Source organism: Pocillopora damicornis, chromosome 1 (genome assembly GCF_964200805.1).
Source record: "Pocillopora damicornis chromosome 1, jaPocDami1.2, whole genome shotgun sequence".
In the NCBI taxonomy this organism is placed as follows: domain Eukaryota; kingdom Metazoa; phylum Cnidaria; class Anthozoa; order Scleractinia; family Pocilloporidae; genus Pocillopora; species Pocillopora damicornis.
The window spans coordinates 31,490,363-31,505,681 of NC_142670.1; the positions used below are offsets into that span (position 1 = coordinate 31,490,363).

General features: G+C 36.2%; 1 protein-coding gene across 2 annotated transcripts; it reads left to right on the forward strand.

Moving 5' to 3' along the window:
- Positions 1-7,518: 7,518 nt before the first annotated feature.
- LOC149053304 (uncharacterized) lies at positions 7,519-14,684 on the forward strand. Of its 2 annotated transcripts, none has more exons than XM_089190137.1 (5): positions 7,519-7,620; positions 12,696-13,025; positions 13,366-13,515; positions 13,634-13,756; positions 14,068-14,684. In XM_089190137.1, the coding sequence occupies exons 2-5, from the start codon at positions 12,713-12,715 to the stop codon at positions 14,442-14,444; spliced, it is 963 nt and encodes a 320-aa protein (XP_089046263.1). In that variant the 5' UTR covers positions 7,519-7,620; positions 12,696-12,712; the 3' UTR covers positions 14,445-14,684. The 2 variants fall into 2 exon arrangements, with proteins under 2 accessions (XP_089046263.1, XP_089046260.1); XM_089190134.1 differs by lacking the exon at positions 7,519-7,620 and adding an exon at positions 10,969-11,015.
- The last annotated feature ends 635 nt before the right edge of the window (positions 14,685-15,319 follow it).

The window sequence follows — 15,319 nt, forward strand, 5'->3', positions numbered from 1 at the left end:
TATCAAAATTAACACACCTGACGTGTCCACAAATGTTAGGGATAAAAAAAAGTGACTCTTGAACTTAGGTAACCTGGCCCAAACCACTAAAAAAATTAACTCATCATTCTAATTAGTTGGAAAGAAATAACGCAACATAATCGGTTACTCGCCAAACATAATCAGCACACCACAACGAATATGGAAAGGCTATCGGGCATCAAGTGAATTAACATCTGTAACATCTCGAATTTTGAGCAGGACCCTAAGAGTGACGCTAAATGAGTACGCTTCAAAATTCGAGTCACTAGACTGAGACAAACACCAAGTCCCAGACGCTTTTTTCGAAATAATTTCACAATTCTATTATTACATTTTTTTCGAATTTCTGTAGTTCTTAGCAGTAAAAACAAAACAAAGATGTAAAGATTGCACAGAAAAGTTCGTTTGAAATTTTTGCATTTAGACCACCTGTGCATGGTCTAAAATTCAAATTCAAATAAAAGATCAGTAGCAGATTTAGGGGAGGGGCCCCCCTTTTGTTTTGGGTAAAAAAAGAATGAGAATCGCAGAAGGATGAAAAGCCGGTAGGGCAAGCAACAAAAAACCACGCCTCCCCTTAGCTCAAGGTCTGGATACCCCACTGAAGATTCTTTAGGACTAGACGTTATTATAATCTCACAATTCTAACTAAATTTAGTCATTTAAAATAAAATTTTGTTCAAAATTTCCCTTCTATTGTTCAGTCCCATGTCACACTAAGACGATGTTAAAAAGATTGAGCAGCCTCGGATAAAAAGGAACAAGCAACCTAGAAAAACATGAAAGCGGGTCTTCATTAGTATACAAGTTTTTTATTCAAATGATGGTCATTAATAACTTTAGGACCTGTCATGTCTCTCATTTTTAAACAAACTATATAATGCCATACCATATTGTGGTGACAAAGGGGTTGGAATAAACGCGAGAAATTCTCAAGTGGTATAATTTGGGCGCAACCTACATTATAAATTTAAGTAAAGTAAGGATAAAAAGAATTTGAACACGTTAGATGACAAAAAAAAAATTGTCACATTTGCAGCGTCATTAACTTGCTAAATTTCAAGTATGCTGCACGTATCATCACCCCCGGAGGACACATTTACATAACAGGGCGGGGGTGCGCGCCGGGAATTTCGAAAACGACTTCTACAAAATTATAAAAGGTACGCGAGTCTTATCTGTGTGGGAGTGGCAACAATTGATGTCTACTCCTAAAAAGTACCAATTCAAAAGCCAAAAATGGAAAGATCCCAAAAATAAAAATTCCGTGATCGATGTGCTCTAGAGGCTCAAGTCAGATCATTAAAATCGCCTTAGTAATGCTTATTTCAGGTATTTTATTGAGCGGAAAAGGCCCTAAAACGTACCAGCTAGGTCTCTGGTTTTTCTTTTGCCCCCTAAAAGGTACGACAAGCATCCTTACCCATTTCCGATCGACTTCTCCCTCCCCCGGCCAGCACCTAAAAACAAAGATTTGCCCCCCCCCCCCCCCCCCCGTGAAAAAAAAAGTTATTAGCCCCCGTCGCTTCCCACCTCTAATGTTCCGTCCCTAAGATAGCTTTTACACAATTCCAAACTGAGTTTCGTTCCGGAATGAAATTAATTTCATACCACGTTTACATGCAAGATAATTTAGCCTGTAAAAACAATTATTTAATTCCTTTTCCGTCTTTTTCTATGCTTCCCTCGCTCTTAAAGAGTATTTATACTGATATAAGAGTCGTACCGCGTTTTTATCATAAAGGTACAAGAATGAGTGTTTCGTTCTGGAATGAAACCCCAATAAACTCATTCCGAAATGACTCGTTTCGAATGAACGTTACTCTGGTATCATGTGGCAGCCGGTATGAACTCGTTCTTGAACAAAATTCATTCCGATATCATGTAGAAAGTCCCTAAAAGTTTTTATTCCCAGAGCATCATACCTTGCTCTCTTGTCTAAAAAGTAAATACTATGAATTTCAATAGCGTTGAAGCAAAAACCCGCTTTTAACTGCTTCACTGCCACTGAAACATCAATTTGCGACCAAAAAAGGCATATATTCTAATATTTTCAATGAAACAAACATCGCTAAAAAGGGTAAATACGCATTTGTGTCAGTATAAATTATTGCGTGACTATCGGTCATTGTTAAAACTGTCTTTGTTTTGATGTTACTTTTCGACATAGGAAAAGTACGTCCGACAAAAATATTTACCAAAAAATATATATTACTTTGCCAGCTCCAGTAATGACAGAAGATTAAGTTAGGATAATAAAACAAAGGAATACCGGAGGTCAAGTTTATTCGTTACATGATGTTATACAACTCGGGTAATATTCACGGTGAAAATTTGCATATTGAGCGGTCGAACGAAAAAAAATCATTTCTCGAAAACTAAAAATATATTTTCCCAAAAAAACTACACCACACTTATTAGGACTTTAAGACTACAAGAAAAGAGATTTAGAGCGTTCATGTAAGTTTCGGCAAGGACGGAATCATGAGGTTAACTTTGGATAAATGATTGGTGGTAACTCATCGCTCAATTGTTGATAACTGAGTTCAGTCAAAAAGTTTTTTTTTTTGGAATAAATAGTAAGAGAATAAAGCTCAAATTTCTTAACCGATTATACTTTGTTTCTGCTTTGAGAAGTGGAATCTTCAGGACTTAATCATCTTCAAGCCACACAGGTGTTCTCAGTCGGTTGTCATCGGCGTCCGCCAGGCGTCTTTCCTACGATAGAAACCTCATAAGGAGGTTCGGGCAATTTCCATTCTCTTAAGTGATAAAAAATAAGTGTCCTTAATGCAGCAATATTTCAAATTCATAATTTTTAGTCACGGAACCATAGTTCAAACAAATTTATTGCGGACTTTTCATGGACTCAAGTTTCAATGCACAAAGGCTATGCATTAAGAAACCAAGCCTCTTGGCAACGATTTGACGCAAAGTGCGGATCTAATTTCAATAGGGTATACTTAAATATTTCAACACATCATTCTGAAATGTTTGAGGGCACTCGTTTTTGAAAAGAGGTGAGTTATATATCTTTTAGACTTTTGAGAGCTGATAATCAAGTCTCCCTGACGTTAGTGAGTGCGGGGGCTATCAGGAATAATTGAGTGTACCCATCCGTTATTCCTTTTCAGAGTAAGTGAAATTCTCTGTCATCATTGATATGAGGAAAAATGTTGTTCTCCATACTAATACAAAGATAATCGAACGTGCTTTCTCCGTGTTTTGGTAAATTAAATATACAATTCCAAGCGTTTACTTCCAAACATATAGTGCAAAATATTTTATTGAGGACTTCAAATGAGCCTGCCCTTATCTTTTACCAACAAACCCTAAATTGTTCATCACAGCTTGGCACATTCGTGTAGCAGCAGAAGGGCAAATATTGATAAAACAATCATTTCAAAGGTTTTTCAGTCCTCTTTCAAGACGCAACTCTGAACTGATATAGGAATGAGACCACATCCAACCTTATTATCTTTGCTTTCTCGAATGGAACTGAAAAGCAAAAATGGAACTAAAAAATTAAAAACAAACTACATCCAAACAAATAATTGACAAGACGACTTTTTACCTCTAGAGAACAACTTGGAGAGTCATGTAAACGGTACAGAAATCATGTGAAGAGTACGGACGTGTTTAACGTTAAAGATAGATTCGAAATACTAGAGTTTATCTTTGCTTTTAGATACCGAAACGTGTGCAATCAAATGCAGTTTTGTTTCCATTAGGATATGTGTTTTTAAGATTCATCTGTGGGCACGCCCCGCGTGCTCGAGTCTAGGACATTTCGATTAGCTTAGATTGTATGGTAATAACTTTATTTTTGCTCATTGTATTTTAGTTTTTAAGAGCTTTCAAATGTAATAAAATATATAAAGATTGATAGGCGCTTGGAGGTTTCGTTGACATAAAACATTTCTCCGACGCGGTGTAGTTAGTATCGATTAATATCAGCGTCCGCCCCGTTACAGGAAATGATTCCGCGAATTGGACGAGGAATTCCTTTGAGTAATAAATATGTGTTATTCGCCAGCTTTCAGAGGTCCATATCGGACTCAAGACCTCGGGCACATTTTTTTCCAATACGAACCGACCTAGGCGGGTGAACAACATTTTTACCTTTTTTCCTTAAACATAACGAAATTCTCTCCAAAAGAACCCGGATGATTTAGGGCTGTAATAACAGCAAGATCTTCCATAAACCGTTTGGGTGAGTAAATGGTAGTTAAATTAGAGGTAATGCAAATTAGACGAGAGAGACTTCACCGAAACGTTTTTGTTTCTGTAATGATAAAGGTGATTTAAATGGTTTTCACAAACTTTGAAAAATCATCATTTAAAGAAGTATAAGTCAAGAAAAACGCAAGTACAATTTTGAAAAAAACAACGGAACTAGTTTGGTTAGGGCAGTCGCGAAAATTTTTCCTTCAAAAACAGTCAATGATCTTACGGAAATTATTATTAAATCTCATCGACGATTAATTAATGTACGAAGATTTACCATTGTTCAGTAAGTAGATGGCTAGCAAAGTAATTGTAAGTAAATTCAAATTTTTTAAGCCATTTTGAAGTTGTGAGAATTTGCTTGTTTGTTTACCGCAATGGTATGTGTAAATCTGGTCTTTCCTCCACAAAGAACTAAATTCGAATGAGACACTTCAACTTGACACAAAGGGATTTAATGCGGCTTTTTCTCATTGAGTTCCTTCATTTTCTGTTGTGCAATTAACGGTAAAACTGACCGAACTGAACGGACTTGGAAAGACTCACCGAAAGTATCTTTGTAGTGTAACTGATAACCTCGCTCGCCTTTTCACTAGGAACAAATTGTTTGAGAAATTCAGATTTTAGATGAATGAAAGTTCTATCGGTTTAACTTTCCAGGTACTTTTTGTGAAGGATTAAAATTATGAACAGACGGTTTTTAGGCCGCTCGTGAACCAATTTAATGACACTTTTACTTACACAAACTCATTTCGAAACCAATGTTTTACTGCGAACCAAAGTGATTTGAGAGAGAGAAAAGAGAAGATTACTAAGTTATTTGTCGGCTCATAGGAAGATGCAGACCCTGCTAAGAACCAATCATATTACGGGATTCGTTACCGTGCCCTCTGAGAAAAAAAAAATTATCATCTAGCAAAATCTGAAAACAGTTTGCAAAACTCAGATAATCTACTGCGGCTTAAAATCTTGCTTGATATTCTTCCTTGAAATCGGCACGCTATCGAGTATCATTTACAGTGTGTACTCACAATATAAACTATGCCTTAATCAAAATTTGCAGGTATTATGATTATCATGTCTGCAAATGGTTCGTGACAGTTTTTTTAAAAGAAACCTCGTTTTTTTCCTTTTCAAGGTAGACTGTCGTCAGGCAAGAGTATAACATCTACTAGTAGGGTCCTATCCTCGTTATTTTCAGGTTTAATACAAGCAAAGAGGTATGTATTGGCTATTCCGCAATTTCAGATTCCTTTTCCTCACTTCTACTATATAGTTTGCCACAACTAATGATCGATGCAGAACCGAAGTAAACATACAAGGAATGCCTCTCAAGCGCTCTGTCTTAAAAAGATGGTCAGTGGCAGCTCCTCACCTCTGCGATGTCAATTTCCTTTCAGCGCCCTCATGGTTTTACATCAGGCGATTGACCCGGAGAGGTAAGAAATCATGATCAGAAGTGGATTTTTGTTTCTCTAGATTTTCTCCACTCTTAGCAAACCTTGTTCCCTCTCACTTGTGATTACGAAATAGTAAAAAAAAAAAAAAACCTCATTTTTTTACTGCATCTCCTTTGGGTTCTATTCATAAATTACCGCCGATATCCTGTCTCGAAATAAAGGCGAGTGAAGGTGAAAAAACTGTCAGCGGCAAGTATTGGCTGGATCCAACAGTCACTTGGAAGGCAATATTGATTAACTGTGATATGGCTAGCGGGGGTAGGTCTTACAATTTTCTTAACGTGTTAACTTATTTTTAACCACAAAATTATATGAATAGTATTTTACTTTTATCACTATTATTTGTTGGTTAGTATCATTTTTTTAGAGTGGATACCCTTCTCACTCCGTTTTATATTAGCCATTGCTTCTATTCTAATTTCTGGATTTGAATGAATGTCAATACAACATTAGTGACTGCGATGTGAATGCAAACTGCACTAACACGTATGGCTCTTACAAATGCACTTGTAAAGCGGGATACAATGGCGATAGACACTCATGTTCAGGTACACTTAATTTTCATCATCAAAGATGACCATGAATATGTTTTTCCATTGACTGTTTTAGCTCACCCCTATGCGAGGTCTCATCATGATTGCGAGTGCAGCAATAAAGCAGAATTTATAGTAATGACGTAATTGATGAATGCAGCATTACAGTAGGGTTATGTCAAACACTTGTATCAGAGGCAAAAGGAAACAAGTCTAACACTATGTTATGCAGATATTTTTGATTGTCAGACAGAAATAAATTAAACCAAAATAATTCATCGCTAACATCATTGACCACAAATCACCATCATCAACCAAAATCATCCTCGTGACCATCACTTTGATCATCATCATTGCGAACACTTTTGCTTATAGATGTCGATGAATGCAGCGATAAAATCCATGTTTGCGATGTGAATGCAAAGTGCACAGACACCAATGGCTCTCATAACTGTACCTGTACGGATGGATACATTGGGGATGGACAATCATGTCACGGTACATGCAATGACTTTAGACATTAATAACTGAATGAGTAACCAAGAACATGTTCAATAATGAATTGAATGATTGCCGGACAAAGTTACCCCTCATGCATCACTTCAGATATCGATGAATGCAGCAATGGAAGCCATATGTGTGATGTGAAAGCAAACTGTACTAACATTGGTGGCTCTCACTGCACCTGTAAGAAAGGCTACACTGAAGATGGAAAACGTTGCCAAGGTACATGTTGTAACTTTTATGACCATCTTTTAATGTATTTTTTTAACTCTTGCGTTTCTTTTGGTGTTTTTTAAGTTCGAAATAAAAGGTTGATGCGAAAGAAAATCGAGAGGTTGGACTCTGCTGTTGTAGTCTTGGGTTTTGTTGCTTTATTTACTAGGAAAAACGAACTTAAAGAGAACATTTCAGCTAGGATTTCCAATTCTTTAAATTTTAAAGAATTCGTTGAACACTTCATAAGAATACACTTTTTCCGATAACTATTTTCACATGAGCTCTTTCGTCACGCATCTCAACTTCTGTTCCTCGTGCAACTGCAATTATAAGGAATGATAGATTGAAGATCAAGTGTCAAGAATAGCTTAAGCTTGTGAAGTATGAAATTTTTCACAGTATTTACTGAGAGAAAGGTACGACTGCAACAGACATTCTAGTTAGGTGACAACTAAGTTATATTTGAGCCCAATTTTTCTACGTTCTGTTTATTTTTTTCTCTCTATTTAATTGCCCTTTTTTTACATCATATTTACTTGTAGATGTCGATGAACGCAGCGACCATGCTTGTGATGAGAATGCAAACTGCACCAACACCAAAGGTTCTCACTTTTGTACCTGTAAGGAGGGATATACTGGGGACGGAAAGTCATGCCAAGGTACATTATTAGATTAGCATACGAACTTTAGCGCGTTTCGATTGTCACCTCTCCCCGACAAAGCAAATAGACATTCCATTTACACGCCTAGTTAGATTAGCTCCAGCATCAAACAGAATCATTTTTCACAAGTAAACCATGCTTATATGTTTTATATTTCTATATTTCTATAATATATTTATATATATCACTGAGTATGTTCTCTTTAAAACATTGACGAATGCAGTGAAGCTCATTCCATTAAACTGTACAACTGCCATCCGAATGCGTCTTGCATTAATACCTAGGGCTCATACAACTGTTCTTGCAATCCTACATATGTCGGTTATGGTTTTAATTGTGAAGGTATCATTTGTTTTTTTTTTGAGGCGATGAAATTTATATTTTGTAGCTCAGGTTGAATGTAGCGGTAAATTTCGTAGACTTGACATATGATCCGCCAATCACATCCGGGGGAGGTATTATTCTACGCTTCGTCGTGAACGAATACAAATCAACTCTTAATAGTAATTAAAATGATTTAAGAAAACTTTACACAAGGTTTTACATGATGCAGTTTTACTGCTCTCTGTAAACCCACGAAATATTCGTAAGATTTTTGCAATGTTGGAACAATAGCAATCATGATTAAATGTATTTTACTCATGAAAGCCGATTAACATTGTTATTTCACTTCCTGGATGTAAAGAGCAATCGTAAATCGCTCCGTAGGTACATGTGTATGAGGTTTTTAACATAGAACGGAGTTATTCTGTCGTCTCGATCTTAAACATCATTGGCAGGTACACGCTGAATGTGAAGCAAATTTAATTCACGCAATAACAGGATCAGGGATTCAACATGTAGCGTACTTCACTTTTAACATGATCATTGATACTGCTGTCAGATTTTCAAGCTGCTGACGAAGTGTTCAATTATGCCATCAAATTAAGTGCTTTTAGTAGCAAGTAATAAAAAACATATACGTAATATCAACCAGGTACCAGGTTGATCACAAAGTAAAGACAAAATAGATTGTAGACAAACGGATATCTATTCCATTTATTTAGAATCGTTATTCAGATGACAGCGTTGGTTAAGCTCTCAAACTCATAGTTTTGAGGGTTTTTGTTTGTGTGTGTGTTTGTGTGTTTTTTTGGTTTTTTGAAGTAAGAAAAAAAAACAGAAGGAAGAGCATCAAAATATAAAAGCCCACGAAAATTACGCACAAATTTGACGTAGCTATTATGCTTTAGTATTTAGAAGCGTTGAACCAATTCATAGACACTCGTTGGAAAAAATCCAATGGCTTAAACCAGTCGTAATGGTCACAAATTTATTGAGAAAATTTACATTCCAATACCTGCGGAAAAAGAAAACAGTATTATATCCCTTATTGTGATATGAAAATACCTCTCACTTACGAGGAGAGTACACCGGAGATCTAGATACCCAAAGCCCCTAACCGAGCATCACGCTAGGAGTTAGAGGTTTAGTTATTGTATACCAAACAGCCTTTAGAAAGTGAAAATCACTCCTTTATCACGTTAATGGTTGCGCGGTGCGTGAGATTCTTCTCTCTTTGTACCCCTCAATATGATATACATGGTCCGCTATACTTGAAAAGTCGTTTAAAATTTAGTAATAACGGTTGATGAATTTTAAAGAGTCAAAATGCCTTTGGAATTAACATGAAGAAGTTACCAAGCTTTCCTTCTGCTGCAGAAGAACTGCGACATTTACCGTTAAATTCTATGCTTTTTAGACTAAAATAACTAGGAATATTTTTACAGTTGTTTTTAAAATGATCTCCAAAATATTCCGTGTATTATTTTCATTCAATAAAAAATTTTTCACGATGACAGTGCTCTCAGTAATTTTAGCGGGTGTCTATTTTTGGTCACGGCTGCAAAGCTAGTGAACAAACTCCAATTTCAAAACATGAAGGTCTCTGCCTTTGTATTTCGCAAAGAAGCAAAAAAAAAAAAACTAAGCTGCGCCGCACTACGGTGAGTTGTATGTGGGTTGTTGTATGTTGCAGTCTCAGCAAGAGGACTCTACTACAACATGGCAACACACCGGTACACTTTACCGTTTAAGAGCACCTATTTTGAGCAGAGGTTCGACATGTTTAACAGCCCATCAGAGCTGATGATCAATTATTTATGACGTCGTTTAGTGCGGGCTTATAAAGAATAATTTCTTTATTCCTTCAGGGCGAGCACGATTGTTATGAGAAGAAAGGCGTCGTTTCCGTTTTTAAGAGTTATGGAAAATAACCTCACGATTTACTACTCTCTTCATATGCGATCCGTCATTAAAAATCTAATTCGAAGTTTCCGAGATAAGATATATAATAAACATAATCCCGAGAAATACTCGAGAGCGAGCCGTTATCTTTCAATTACTGGCCTAAAAAATTGTCTGCTGTAACGGCCGCTATATAAACATCGTCGGAAACCGGCAAATGTTGATCAGTAACACCTCAAAAGCTTTCGCTCATCCGTTACTGCAACTGCAACTGCAGACGCATACAGCCGTTGCCGATTGTGGCATTGATAGAAAGGAAGGAGAAAAGAAACATGAACGAAGTTGATGGTAGTCTACTGTGATCTTAGCCCTATGAAGATAAATTATGCATTTCAATCTGAATTCATTATTTCACTCATAAAAACCGGGATGACTTAACGCTTTTCATTCATGATTGCTTTCACATAGAAGTTTTCCAAAGTTCTTACAATATACAAAAGCTGTCTTCGATTTTGGATAATTTCGCAGAACTGGAATATCTAGTCTTTTTTTTCAAACTTAAATAACATGGATTTACTTCAAGACGTGCAGGGGTTCTCTCCATTCATATTTTAAGAATACAGGACGCCTTTACTTCCATGTAATTTCAACATATATCATTTCATGGTCTCTAATGGATTGTAAGACTTCCATTGTGTAAGTTGATTAAATTTCCAGGACTCTTTGACTCGTGTCAGTGCGAAATAATTTATAACCTTCTGGTGATACAAACATGCTTCATACGTGAGTAAAATACATTAAGAAACCCGTGAAGAGGTTCGATGTGATAAAGATTAACTTTCTTCTTTTAAGCTAATGCTGATGACCACTCTCTCAGAATATTGATTACACTACATTTTTTTACCTTAACTAACAGTCAAGACATTCAAATGACAACGAAAACTTGGTAATTTATTAATAAGTTCTACAGAATTGAAATAAGACTGAAAAAAGCAACGTATCCATAATCTCAAGGACCACACAGGAACTAGAAATGAATTATTATTGACTTTTTTGTTAACCATTGTGACTCTAATGATAGTTATAAGAGGATGAACTTGGATGACAGCATCATTTGTCAAGAGGTTTTGAAATCCTCACTAACAACTCTGGAGAAAACGTGTTTGGTAAGCCAGTTTTCCTTGATCCTATCAATTTAAAACTCAAAAGATGAAATACTACCTTTAAATCATTTGGAACATAATACTTCTTCATTTCTGAAAGAAAAAAACCAAAAAAAGGAATGTAAACAAATTAGGACATGAAAATGCTATGGTTCTGAGCATTTTCTTATTTTCTGCTAAGTAGTAAGATAGTAAAATTGAAAAGATACCTATAATTCTCTTAAACTAACAGAAAAAAACACCCTTTCCTATATTCCCCTTCTTTTCAAAGAATTTTTTTAAACAGCTTTATAAGTCTACATTAACAACGTTTTATAATCAAAATGAATACTTTACCTATAAGGATGCTTCCTAAACTAACACCGTTTATCTTCGTCCCTTGAGGGTGTGTTTATTTTCCTTAAAAACGATGATGGTCTGGTGTACAAAGGTGTTTTAACTTTTTTACTTTTCTCAAAAGTTTTAAAGTTTTGTGGTGCCTTAAAACAAACAAATGGAAAAAATGGATTCTGCCAAATGGCGTGCGAGAACGTAGTTTATTCGAATTCGCTTCGTTTAATTATAAAGTGCCCAGGTAATGTTTAGGAAGAACAGCAAATTTTTTGTAGAGGATATTGATGAGGATACTGATGGCGTCGATGCAAGTTTTTAGGAGAACATAATAATTAATTTCACTTTTGATGAATGATTCGACGCAACATCCTTTTCAATTTTTGATAATTAAGGCAAAGTCAACAAATATTTCTTTTGAGAATAAATGGAAGAGAAAAGTTTATATTGCAGTAGGAGCGTACTTTTTTCTGTCTTAAGAATTGATATCTTCATGACTTAATTTCCTTAAAGACGAATATTTTTTCGGTCGGATTTGGTGACCACAGGGCATCTCTTTTAAAATGGAAATTTTATATTGAAGTTCTAGCAACCTCCACTCTTTAACCTGATTAAAAAAGGAATTTCCCCAATGCATCAATATTTTAAAGTTTGCAATCCTGGGTTACAGTTCCATAGCGAAATATAAAAAAAATCAAGAAGTTATCTTAAAATCAAATTTCAACTCAAAAAGGCTCTGCATCGAGTAAGGAAGCGACTGAGAACTGGATCACGCAATATGTGGTTCTTAAATACGGTCATCACACCATGCTGAGAGCGCTTATTTTGAGCAGAGGTTAGCTAATTTTTTTGCCGCAAGCGGGCATTAGCTCAGGCGTTCGAGCAACATTTTCCCGCCGGCAGCCATTGTCAATGGTCGCAACTCAGAGCAACTTTGATGCTTGCCTCGTTCGTCTAATTTTTTTCAATAAGTCGTAAAGTCGAAATTAAAGATCGTTGGAGAATTCTCTCAAGAGTGTTCAAGAAACTTTATTTGGAACAAGAAGATATAAAAATACAATAGCATTAAAAAATTTGCAATAATACAGACTTCATTCGCTTTTCAAGTTCGGAAAACGAGGAGCATCATTAAAAGGCAATCTCTTGCCACAGAAACCGTTTGAGCGGGCATTTTGAAGGAGGTCCAATGAGTTTTGATTTCTAAATTGCGAGTAGGGGGTCCAATCCGGTTTATTTGTTTGTTGGTCTGTCTATTCAGTGTTTTTTTTTGCTTACTTGGCTTGATTTGCATTTAATCCACGGTCTACAAATAAAACTATAAGCGCATTTAACTGATTTGTCCATACCTTGAAGTTTCAGCATCCGAGGAAATGATGTGGTTTTCTTGCTTATTAAGCCTGCTGATCTCTTTGAATGCTATGGACCTCGCTACTGCTAAAGATCTATGCAAGACAGAAGTAAGCGTGCTTGGCATGGCTCTCAAGGGCTTCGTCTACAAAAAGGTCACCGTAACAGCCCCTTATGAGTGCGATATCACCTGCAGGGGAGAAACGAAATGTCAAAGCTTCAACTTTGTGATTGGTGAAAAGTCCTGTGAATTGAGCGCTCGAACCAAGGAAGCAAGGCCCGAGAATTTCCAGTCAGACGATTCACGCTTTTACATGGGACGCTTCATTGGCAGAAGTAAGTATCAAATGTAATTCATTATACGAGCAGATTTTTCTCAGTGATTCCTTGTAAAAACCCTCAACTCTCCGAGAGCAAAAGTGTTTAAATGCTTTATTCACAAAGTATTCAAACACTTATGTTCCATTTATACTCATATACCAGTCATTAGAGCAAAATTCACCTTGCATATTGAATCAATTTTCAAAGAGTAATATATATTATCTTGATCAATATTGATCATAGCTCACAGCTCCAATATATTTCTCCAACTCTATCTTTTCCGAGAGAGTCTTTACCCTTTATTTTTTCTGTGACTTTTATAGCCACTGAAAATGTGATTTAATCTTTATCGCAGTCCCCTTAGGCTCTATTGCTGAATTGCCAGCGTTATCTTGCCATGAGATAAAGTTAAGCGAGGGTAAAGACACAATCAGTAAAATGTACTGGCTGGATCCAACTGGCACCGGGAAAGCAGAATTGCTTTACTGCGACATGAAATTGGAAGGTAAGCGAGTTTAGCAAAAGCAAAATCAATTTACGCTGAGTTTTTTATTCTATATCCCTTTCTTGTCTGCCCAAGGAATCTCTCCTTGTTATTTTTCTTTCGATTTCTTTCCAATTAGATATAGATGAGTGCACAGGTAGCAACAACGTCTGTGACGACAATGCGTACTGCTCAAAAACTGTTGGGTCTTATAATTGCACCTGCAAAGAAGGATTTACTGGGGATGGACACTTATGCTCAGGTAAAAAAACTTTCAACTTGATTCTTATTCCCACAGAAATTTACAGAAGGGGACCATATCCATGGGATCTTTCACCAAGTTGAACTCCATATTTTTTTTTCTGACATTACTGTTGCTTACATATACCGATATCGTTATACAATTTCAGTAAACTTTATAACGATTCGTGTAATATGTATAAAGAAGTGAGCGATGCCAATAGAAGAAGTAGTTATATTATACTGCTATCTGGACCAGCGTCGTGTGACAGTCAACTCACTGACTGATTCTAATAACTATAATGCTCTTAAAATGATCATTTTTCTTTGTAGCCGATCCTTGCCTTCATTACTTAAACCTGAGTGAAGCCAATCGAAACAAAAATTACAAAACGCCGGAATCTGGACCATTTTTTTGTGACAAACAACTCTCTGAGGGATGGTATCGTTTTGTGGGAGCTGCAGGAACAAAAATGCCAACAACACGTGTGCCAGCATTCAGATGTGGTACAGTCTGGTCAGGCTGGTTGAATGGTACTCATCCTACAGTGGAAGATGGTGAAGTTTACGGGAAGGTCTGCTTTAGTGGCAAACAAAACCACTATTGCAAAAACCTCAAAAACATTTTTGTCAAGAACTGTGGATCCTACTTTATTTACAAACTTGATAAGCCAGTTATAGGTAACAAGCGTTACTGTGGTACAGACTGAACGCCAAGCAGAAAAAAAGTAACAAAACAAATGAAACAACAACAACACGGATCTGTTTTATATTTAAGTACTTGCAATCGGTTCAGTAGCAAATGGAGAAAGTTTGCTAACAAGAAACCAATTTTAACCCAACTTCTTTTCTGTTGTTGAATTGTTAGGTTGATGCTTTTAGAGTTTTTATGATACAATAGACAAATTTGTAAATAAATAGATAAAAAAATAAAACATTAAATTCAAAAAGTAGATGACATTGTATCTTTTGCAAGAAAAGGAAAAATTTACCGAAAGTGGATCAGTCATAAACCGAGTGAAAAATATGACCTACTGATAGCTTTCCCTTCTTTTGTGTGCCTCCGTTTCTGCTACGAGTGATATTATCTAAAGTGCACTCCCTTTATTTTCATGATAAGAGACTTAAATTCATGCTGTTGCAAAACGAAATTTGTGAGAAAAAATCCTTTCGTCTAATCTTTTTTAACAACAAATGGTGACTCCTATTTAACAAAACATAAAATAACAGTTTGTAACTTTCGAACTTTTTCATAAAATCGCAGCCACTTAACCTCACAGATTTGGCTGAAATTTGGTACTAAGATCAGTCAACGACAAACAGGCGACAAATTTTGTTTTGAGCGAAGAAAAAAGCCAATAGGGACGACAGGAGTTTTCTGAATCCAAGTTTCAGACCTTGCCACTATTGGCACGGAATTTCTTTGCGCAGCCTATTGCACTAAGCGCACGGAAACTTAATCCAGTCAAGATAAAGTAATTTATTTTTTGCAGCTATTTAGTTAAAAAACTGGATGTAGACAAGTATTTAGAACTTCGATGAGTTGAACACGAGTATTTTGAACTGGTGTAGGTAAACAACTTTG